We start from the raw sequence: 10,345 nt of genomic DNA on the forward strand, positions 1-10,345 counted from the left end.
ATTGGCCAGAAGACTCGAGAAGCATCAACAAAGAGGTTTTATTGATGACCACTAGGTGTTTTCAAAACCATTTCTGGTCTTTCTGGTCTGTGTAAAGAGACTCAGAAAGTATCAGGAAAATGATCGTCTCTCTTTTTGATCCTTTTTAATTGTTAATTCTCTATTCCACTTTTTAAGTATTTGTAAGTGTTGGTCTGAACACACTGCTGCTTCGATGTCAGAATGTTTTTTTGGGTTGTGACACCATTAGCCAATAACCAACAAAGTAAATCCCCATCCACCTTATCACCTGAATCTCCTCCTAGAGCACATTGTGGTTCATTAAACCAATACTCTCTCAGAGGGGCGTGGTTAGCAGCAGCTCATTAGCATTTAGAGCTACAGACACAGAATCAGCACTTTTGGATCTATTATTATTATTGTTGTTGAAAAAGAGTATAATAGGGGACTTTTAGAAAAGGGGGATCTTTATGGGAAAGCCACAACATTGTGATGAAACTCATTTGTTTGTAATTACTGTAGTTTTAAAGACACTTACACTCCGTATTGTTTCCTCTAACCATGTCTTACCGCCTATAACACATCGGTCATCGATCATTAATGATCAGCAGACACTCGTGGTGCTTTAGGTTGGTGAATCTGAAGATCATACACACCTTGTCCTTCAGCAGTCCCTTTGGGCCGATGACTTGATCAAAGATATGTTTTCCTACATGAGCGTCGACGGCTGACAGAGGGTCGTCCAGCAGGTAGACAGCACGGTCACAGTACACAGCCCGGGCCAGGCTTACCCTCTGCTTCTGACCACCAGAAAGATTCACTCCCTGTAGAGGAAACACACATGGATAAAGCCAGAGATATACACAAAGAAAAAGCACTATCATTTAGAGATATGCCTTGTGTGATGTTTATGCGCGTTTTAAAGCTGCATAGTCAGCATAAAACATTTTAAAAAAGGATTTTTAAGTGTTATATATGCAGCAAGATCATAGAGAGCGTAATAATAGTCTTAACAATGAGACAGAACGTGTCTGTCTGTTACCAGATGCCATTCCCCTCTGTAGCCCTGACAGGACGGCCAAAGGCATCAGCAAGACAAGGTGATGTTATTGTTCCTCAACTTAACACAATGGCATCATGGTGAGGCAGCAACTCAAAATTCATTTAGATTAGTCTTATAATTGAACTAAAAATGTTATTTGAAAAGTTTAGTGACAAATGAAAAAAATCTAAAAACATGACTCGTATGCTTAAATCCAATACGCATTCAAGTCTACACAGCTTGGAGTTGGAAAATAAGCATTAAGATGAAAATGCAAATTTCCCCTCTCTGGGACTATTAAAGGTATTCTGATTCTGAAGATGATGATATGGTCAAAATACTCATTTAGTAATTCTGCACACAGCGTAGTTTACTTAGATAATATTGCACTATTTTATTGTCTTTTTGTATAGTTTGATGTCTTTTGTATATTTATGTTGCATTGTTCCCCGGTGTCTTGCATAATGCCAGCCCACTGCTCCTAAAAATAGGATGCAGAATGTACATGTCCCCTCTGTGGGACCATTAAGGGTATATTCTCTTATCTTCTCTTGTTGGAAGAGCCTGTCATTTTATAACACAGTAGCTACTGTGCACATGAACAATGAATCTTTGAAAGTGAAGATATAATGTCAACACTCACACACTACCCTTTGATCAAATCTCAGTGTAATGAATGCAGACCACTTTGACAGATCCACTGCATTTGTATCAGTCCGCAGATTACCTTCTCGCCAATTTCTGTCTCGTCTCCAGCAGGGAAGATCTCAAGGTCAGGCTCAAGGGCACATGCCTCCACCACACGCTGATACCAGGCCTCTCTTCTCTCCTGACCAAACATGATGTTGTCTTTCAGGGTGGAGTTCTGGATCCAGGCCTGCTGTGGAACGTAGGCCACAGACCCCTACAGGGCGAACCACACAAGCACAGGCATACACCTTGTTTATTTCATGCCTTTCTGCAGCTGACAATGAGCAATCACAATGAACTGCTTTGTTTGTAACGCCATGAGTGGGACCGATACACACAAATATTTACATTATTAAATTGAGGAGCCACTGCAGAACAACATCAATAAGCAATTATCAAACTCCAGCTGTGGTTTTGATTTCATCTTGACACTGAAAGTTTAGTGCTGGTGACTGCCAAGTCAACCGTGGTGTGACTACCTGATTGACTAAATCTATGAACTGACTCATGTGAAGAACAATGAAATCAAGCACATTGACATTTATGTAAAAGGCAAGCAAGAATTAAATTACATTTTTGAGTACTGTTGTACGGTGGCTGAACCGTAGTCGCATGTTTCCCCGTGTCAAACACACTACTGTTGTAGAGTCACCAGTTCTGCTCTACTGTATTCAGAAATGTTCGCTGCGTGTGTCAAGCTGAAGGCAGAGAGTGAACAGTAATTCAGAGAAGCGGGTAGTGAATCAGCTTCTGAATAATCAGCTGTGTGGCGTGAACAGGGAGCTTCGATGACTAATGAGAAGAAATACGTACAGAGAGAAATGTTTTTTTAGAGTCTGATAAATGATACGAACAGCTCATATTAGCATGTAAACAGTGCCTCAAAACAATACTGCATTAACTTTTGTAACTGTACACATCAGAGATAGTAATAGACGTAGCCTCAAAATTATTAGAAGACATAAAAGTCTAACTGCACAAAACTGTTAAAATGGAGGTAAAGTAGATGAAAACTACAGATGCTGCATGATGTATGAAGATTCTGTCTTCATTTTCTTGTTTTCTTTATAATATGGACCTCCATATGAAGATCATTTCTTTTTTCAAACAACAGCTTCACGACATGTGCTGCTTTAGGCCTGAAACACCCCAAACAGCAGGAAGATGGATTTAACCGCACACTGCTGCTGTAGGTGTCGACTTATTTTGTGTGAGAGTCACCTTAACAGCCACAACTCCTTCCAGTTTGTCCATCTCTCCGAGCAGGGCGGAAAGCAGTGAGGACTTCCCCGAACCCACGTGTCCCACCACGGCCACCAGAGAGCCGTCTGGGATACACACATTCAGCCTGCAGACAGCGAATCAACTCTTCTTAATAGGAAAAAAACACATGCTAATCGTTATCGTTATGACACACCTTTTCATCATTAAACAATTCAGCATATGATTTATATTTGAGATTCTTCAAAGTAGCCCCCTTTTGCCTTGAGGACAAACCTGCACACTCTTGGCTTCTCTCCGTCAGCTCCATGAGGGAGTCACCTGGAACGGTTTTCCGCCTGTCTTAAATGATTTCCCAGAGGAGGTGAGCACTGGTTGGCTGCTTTTCCTTCACCCTGCGGTCCGACTGATCCCAAACAATCTAAATTGGGTTGAGGTCGGGTTAATGTGGAGGCCAGGTCATCTGACGCAGCACTCCATCACTTTCTTTCTTACTCAAAAACTCTTACACAGCCTGGAGGTGTGATGGGGGTCTTGTGTGGTTTAGATCAAATGATGGTCCCAGTGAGCACAAACCAGGTGGGATGGCATGGCGATGCAGAATGGTGTGGTAGCCATGCTGGTTAAGTGTGCCTTGAATTTTGAATAAATCACCAACAGTGTGACCAGCCAAGCACCCCCCCACCATCACACTTCCTCCTCCATACTTCACGTAGGAACCCGCATGCAGAAACCATCCGCTCAGCTTCTCTGCGAAGACACGGCGGTTGGAACTAAAAATCTCAAATTTGGACTCATCATACCAAAGCACAGGTCTCCACTGGTCTAATGTCAAGTCCTTGTGTTTCTTGGCCTGAACAAGTCTCTTGTTGTTGTTGTTGATACTCAGCAGTGGCTTCTTTGCAGCAATTCGACCCTGAAGGATTCACACAGTCTGCTCTGAACAGTGGAGGTTGAGATCTGTCTGCTACCTGAGCTCTGTGGAGAGTTTATGTGGGCTCTGATCTGAGGTGCTGTTAGTTTGCTGTATCTGAGGCTGGTAACTCATCGATTTAGCCTCTGCAGCAGAGGTTACTATTGGTCTTCCTTCTCTTGGGGTGGTCCTCATGAGAGCCAGTTTCATAGCGTTTGATGGTTTTTGCAACTGTTTGAGGATACATTCTTGACATTTTCCAGATTGTCTGACGTAATGATGGACTGTCGTTTCCCTTCACTGAGTTGAGTGGTTCTTTCAATAATAAGGATCACAGCATTAGTCAAATAGGTCTATCCACTGTGCACTAACCCTACCTCTGGTCTCAAACACATTAAGAAGTCATTTCACAGGTTGACTCTGGACAAGGCACACCTGTTAATTGAAAACCGTTCCAGGTGACTCCCTCATGGAGCTGAGTGAGAGAAGCCAAGAGTGTGCAAAGCTGTCATCAAAGCAAAAGGGGGATACTTTTTGTTTACTATATAATTCCATGTGTTCTTTCATAGTTTTGATGTCTTCAGTATTAATCTGCAATGTAGAAAAATATAAAATAAATACAAACCATTGAATGAGAAGCTGTGTTCAAACTTTTGACAGGTACTGTACATTTTCAGAAACTATTCATTATTTTCCTCCACTTTTTTGTGCAATATGCTGGATGGCAAAACACAGTAGGAAACATCAGTTGCCTCTATTTTGTAAGTTAAAGATGCCCTATTACGCTTCTTGTGGATTTTTTTATTTCCTGTATTGTGTTCTAAACTCACAGTTCCCTCCAGAGGGAGTTTCTCTAGAATTTCTTAAGGAAACATGTCATTATGGACAAAAAGGAGAAATAACAGTGAGCATCAATTTAAGATGGACGTTAAACAAAATAGTGAACCAAAGCCTGAATTTTTTACATGACATGTGAGTCATATACATGTTCCCCAGATAAGTGAATGCAATGAAGGAAGATGACGCATGCCTCTTAAGTGTTGGTGACTCAGCTCTGGACCAGCTGAAAACTCCGTCCACTATGGAGATGCTTGATGTGGCTGCGAAGAAGAGAGAAGAGGTGCATCAATATACTGTACATCAAATGCCTCTGTTTAGATCAGCAGGAGAAAAGATCTGCACAAGATGCAAACATGTACAATACTGAGAGAAGAGGGAAAACAGACAAATACAAAAATAGAAAGAAAAGCAGAAGAAACTCACAGCCTGCTACTGCTTTGTGCTCCACACTGTCCTCCTGAAGCTCTTCATGTGACAGAAACACTCTCAGCCGCTTCAAGGACACACTGGCCTGTGGAGACAAACAGTTATACCAGTAAACATCAAACTCTGTAATGTGAGCGTGATTGACAAGGTCAATGGAGGCACACCAACCTGCACCATACTACTGATGACCATTGGAAGCATGTTGAGAGGAAACCGCAGGATGTTGAAGAGTGCCAGAGACACAAAAGCCTTCTGAGCATCGAGCACGTTCTGTTCGTCACTCAGCACGTACACAGTGAAAGTGGACAGGGCAACCTGTATGGTTTCATTTGCATAAAATGGTAAAAGGTTAAGTTATTTTACAAATATTGTGCAGCTTGAGTTGAATTTTAAACATTCTGGAGAAGAGTAAGACAAAATGAGCAATGTCCCAGCCTGCTTGGATACTGTTACTGCCTCTGTGTGTGTACGAACTAAATCAGATGAGGTCCTGTCTAGCTGTTCAGATGTCTGACCCTCCATGTTGGACTCACCAGGAAAGGTGCACAGATCCAGGTAAACGTGGACACGGCTCCCAGGTAAGCAGCCTTCTTCAGGACGCGCAGCTCACTCTCACGGATTTCGGAAACCTTGTCTTTGAAAGCCAGTTCCCAGGCGTACAGCTTCAGCACCTTGATGCCGTTCAGCATCTCATTCATGAGCTTAATGCGACTGTCTTTACTCTTCATCTGAGCCACCTGTTCAACACACAGCCACACAGTTACACATGAATCCTGGACCTCTCTGTGTTCCATCCACTGGGGGATCTAGAATATTTTACATGGGGTGGCAAAATGGGGGCAACGGGCCATGGCAGAGTGGCATGCGACAGTATGTGGGATTTTATACTGCATATATAACATATGTATGATAAAGAAACAGTGCCGTTTCATCTGCCTGCTGATCACTGCCTGCCGTCCCAGTTTCTGAGTATGACACATCATCTTTACGCCTCACACTCACGTCTGCATCTCCTCGAGGCCTTCTCCTGCTCTAAACCTCCTGGTACTTTTTTTTCTTTTCCTCTCACTATTCGTCCTGATCACTTCTCAGCTACAGTATGTCTTTTTTTGGAGTTGAATCACTCCAGCTACTCTGGCCTTCCAGAGTCACGGTATGAAAAGCACTGGCAGAAATGATTGTACTACTTTACACGTTAGGGCCATGTAGCTAATAAGTAGCATATAATAAATATAAAAGTCAGAAAGTATTTATCAAACGCACCGCATACAGGCAGCTGTGTCTGACTGTTTAGCTTGTATTTTCCCAGGTTGACAGTAATTAATTTATGCAGCCTCATTGCTGTGATGTGTGGGAGTACTTCACATGGATTTTATAATACCGCATAGTTAATTAAATAAAAGTGATCGATCTCCTGGCTAGCGCTGTCGCTGTGTAGAATGTTGCGGGGGGGGGGGGGGTCGATGACGACGACAGCTGCCCCCCACTACATCACATTGGATAGGTCTTCACCGTCACTGAACACATGACAGAACATTACACATTTGTGAAACTGATGTGTATGACTGTGTGGAGAGAGCCCCACCTGGTAGGTTTTGGTCTTCATGGCGATGACAGCATTAACAGGAACCATCAGAACCATCACAGCCACTCCAGCTAGCACAGACGGACCCAGGTTCTGCCCAGCAACAGCAAAAACCTCATCATTAAGGAAGCATTTTCACTGATGGTAGCACTATTAGAGGTTTACATAAGAATGATATACTGTATATACTGCGAAGATTTCTCGTTTCCATGGAGCTTGGTAACGTGGCTCCACAGGAAACATGAACTTGTTTAGGGTTGACTGAAAGTGCTCAAAACTTGGCACACTCTTGTGCTAAACATAGTTATCTGATAATGTGATTGTGTTTGAGTATGGCGGGGGCTTATTAGGGCATCGTACAAAACTTTAACAAAGTAGCCCCCGCTGTACCTTTCAAGTAGATGTACCAATATGCCTGGCTGCGTAAGAACACACCAAACATAAACCTTATGTCCATTATTTGTCTCAAGTGTTTATCTTGGCAGTCCAAAATCTGCATGTGAGATTTCTCATGATGGAGCTGATGTTATTTATCTGTGTGACCGTCTATGGTTGTTCAGTAGTCCTACCTGCCAGAGGAAGTAGAGGGCCAGCACCACCTGCAGAGGGGCGGACCATATCATGTTGATGTAAGTGATGAGGTCCATGAAGCGCTGCGCATCCACGGACATCAGGTTGACGATCTCTCCCACCGTGGAGCTGCGGCGTGCTGCACTGCTGATCACTAAAGCCTGAAAGCGCAGTTCCAGAGGGAGAGGTTAGAGTCCTGCTGCAGAGTCACAACCCAAGCACGGTCACACCTGAGCAGCAGAATTATAAAGCCATTTATGGAATCAGACTTCATATCAACAGGGTTCTACAAACAAGGCTCTGTGGTTGAATAAAGGCTTTCTGACTGATTCTAAAACATGTTTATGTTATTGTAAATAGTCATTTTCTTGGAACTTTAGTCTGTACTCAAAATATGAAATAGAATATTCTAATATATCTTCTCTACCACTGTCATATTTCCATAATTCAAAGTAACATTTCACTCCCTTGTACCTTCCTATAGACGGCTCCGATGATGGCAGTGCGCAGACGCATGCCTGAGACAAAACACACGTGAAAGTACTTCTGGAGGATGATGGACTGCACACAGGTACACATGAAGAGCAGGGCGGTATAGAAGAAGCCCCGCCAGGAGGGGGCACTGGAGTCATTGACGAAGCGGATCAACAGCCTGCACATGACCGAGTGGAGGAAGTCATCATTAGGTTTATGTTAACATTAAGCCAGAATGCTGGGTCTGTGTCGTCTCCTCCTCACCAATCCACAATCATCCCCACTCTCAGAACATGAGACATTTTTTTTCAGTAATCCGATTAAGGGAATTAATCGCACCTACAAATATCAAAGAAGGAAGAAAAATGTAAAAGAATCTTCCACAATTAAGTTATAGGGCTGCAATGCTTAACTGCACAAGTATAATTTTCTAACTTTAGCACCTGCGTCTTCTCTCCAATCGACTAGGGGAGAGGCAGGAGGCAGCTCTCCTTCAATCAAAAATGATTAACCATGGACCACTGAAACAAAATAAATATCAATAGCTTGGGGCATTGCCAGAACATAGTATGGCAGGTTCCTGTTTGCACTGAACGTAGGACGGCTTCAGGTCAGGCTAACACCATGTTGTCTTCTCATCTATGGAGCTGTGAATCAGTCTTTTTAGTCCATTTGATGAATTCAGTTTGAAAAGGGGGTAGTGGTATAGAGCTTTTGCTTTTAGATATGCTCCTTTTAACATATGACTTGCAGTGGAAAAGGTGCATGTACGAACCCCAGAGACATCGAGGATTAATTTTCACTCCGTGTGAGTCAGATAACCCTAATAGAAAAGTTCCCCTTGTTAAAGGGTTGTATATGTTTGAGAAAAAAAACAAAGGTTTCTCACCGGAGGATTTCAGGCCCAACGAACATGAGGACGTCTTGGATGATCTTATAAAGACAGGAGATGAGGAAGTATGGCCCGAAGGTCAGGCACAGTGCCCAGAACAGGGAGGGCTCCTTAGTTTTCTGGGGCTTTACAATCAAGATTTCAGACTCCTCCACAGGTGGGTCCTCTTTGCCCTCAGTGTGCAGGACCCGCTTTGGTGAGTACAACATTTTCTGCTCTGTCCTGAAAGGTAAAATAAAATAGAAAGAAAGGCAGGCTGCTTTCATTCAATATTTAAAACAATGTTTTGTTGAAAGAGAGTCAGACATGATTTGTGTATACATAATTTGTATATGTTTGTGTGATCAAAAAATCATGGTCATCAAGAACTGATCATGTTGAGCTTTAGATGGAATAATGACAGGGTTGTAAAGATCAAAATTATTTTACAAAAGATCTAATCCATGGGTTTTCAATGAGCAGTCATGACCCCTAGGGGAGCCCAAAATGTTATACAGCAGGTAAAATAAGTATTGAACACGTCACCTTTTTTGTCAGTAAATATATTTCTAAAGGTGCTATTGACATGAAATGTTCATCAGATGTCGGTAACAACCCGTGCAATCCACACATGCAAAGAAATCAAACCATTGATGTCCATAAATTAAGTTATGTGTATTAAAATGGAATGACAGGGAAAAAGTATTGAACACGCTTACTGAAATAGATGTAATACTTCGTACAAAAGCCTTTGTTGGTAATGACAGCTTCAAGACGCCTCCTGTATGGAGAAACTAGTCGCATGCACTGCTCAGGTGGGATTTTGGCCCATTCTTCCACACAAACAGTCTTCAAGTCTTGAAGGTTCCGTGGGCCTCTTCTATGAACTCTGATCTTTATTTCTCTCCATAGATTCTCTATTGGATTCAAGTCAGGTGATTGGCTGGGCCATTTTAGCTGCTTTATTTTCTTTCTCTGAAACCAATTGAGTGTCCTTGGCTGTGTGTTAGGGATCATTGTCTTGCTGAAATGTCCACCCTTGTTTCTTCTTCATCATCCTGGTAGATTTTTATCAAGAATGTGTCTGTACATTTTTCCATTCATCCTTCCTTCAATTATATGAAGTGTGCCAGTGCCGTATGCTGAGAAACAGCCCCACACCATGATGTTCCCGCCTCCAAACTTCACTGTTGGTATCGTGTTTCTGGGGTAATGTGCAGTGCCATTTGACCTCCAAACAAGGTGTGTATTATGGCATCCAAAGAGTTCAATTTTGGACTCATCTGACCAGACTATATTCTCCCAGTATTTCACAGGCTTGTCTAAATGTTGTGCAGAAAACTTTAAACAAGCTTCAATATGCTTTTTCTTCAGCAATGGAGTCTTGCGTGGTGAGTGTGCATACAGGCCGTGGCGGTTGAGTGCATTACTTATTGTTTTTCTTTGGAACAATTGTACCTGCTGATTCCAGGTCTTTCTGAAGGTCTGCACAAGTGGTCCTTGGCTCTTGGACAACTCTTCTGATAATTATTTTCTCTCCTCTGTCAGAAATCTTGCGAGGAGCACCTGGTCGAGGCTGGTTTATGATGAAATGATGTTCTTTCCACTTCCGGATTAAGGCCCCAACAGTGCTCACTGGAACATTCAGGAGTTCAGAAATCCTTCTGTAATGCCATCATGTTTTGCAACAATAAGGTTGCGAAGGTCTTGAGA

General features: G+C 42.6%; 1 protein-coding gene across 3 annotated transcripts in view; it reads right to left on the bottom strand.

The window, feature by feature from the left end:
• Positions 1-10,345, bottom strand: part of abcc1 (ATP binding cassette subfamily C member 1 (ABCC1 blood group)) — a 56,123-nt gene that overhangs the window by 15,754 nt on the left and 30,024 nt on the right. For all 3 annotated transcript variants that reach the window (XM_063903009.1, XM_063903008.1, XM_063903010.1), the window contains exons 8-18: positions 8,651-8,875; positions 7,762-7,939; positions 7,287-7,448; positions 6,718-6,810; positions 5,666-5,869; positions 5,301-5,447; positions 5,130-5,217; positions 4,897-4,966; positions 2,954-3,080; positions 1,770-1,946; positions 657-824 (exon numbers count right to left, since the gene is read on the bottom strand). In XM_063903009.1, coding sequence (XP_063759079.1) covers positions 657-824; positions 1,770-1,946; positions 2,954-3,080; positions 4,897-4,966; positions 5,130-5,217; positions 5,301-5,447; positions 5,666-5,869; positions 6,718-6,810; positions 7,287-7,448; positions 7,762-7,939; positions 8,651-8,875 — 1,639 coding nt within the window. The remainder of the gene's footprint in view (positions 1-656; positions 825-1,769; positions 1,947-2,953; positions 3,081-4,896; positions 4,967-5,129; positions 5,218-5,300; positions 5,448-5,665; positions 5,870-6,717; positions 6,811-7,286; positions 7,449-7,761; positions 7,940-8,650; positions 8,876-10,345) is intronic.

This window comes from Eleginops maclovinus, chromosome 16, assembly GCF_036324505.1.
Source record: "Eleginops maclovinus isolate JMC-PN-2008 ecotype Puerto Natales chromosome 16, JC_Emac_rtc_rv5, whole genome shotgun sequence".
Taxonomy (NCBI): Eukaryota; Metazoa; Chordata; class Actinopteri; order Perciformes; family Eleginopidae; genus Eleginops; species Eleginops maclovinus.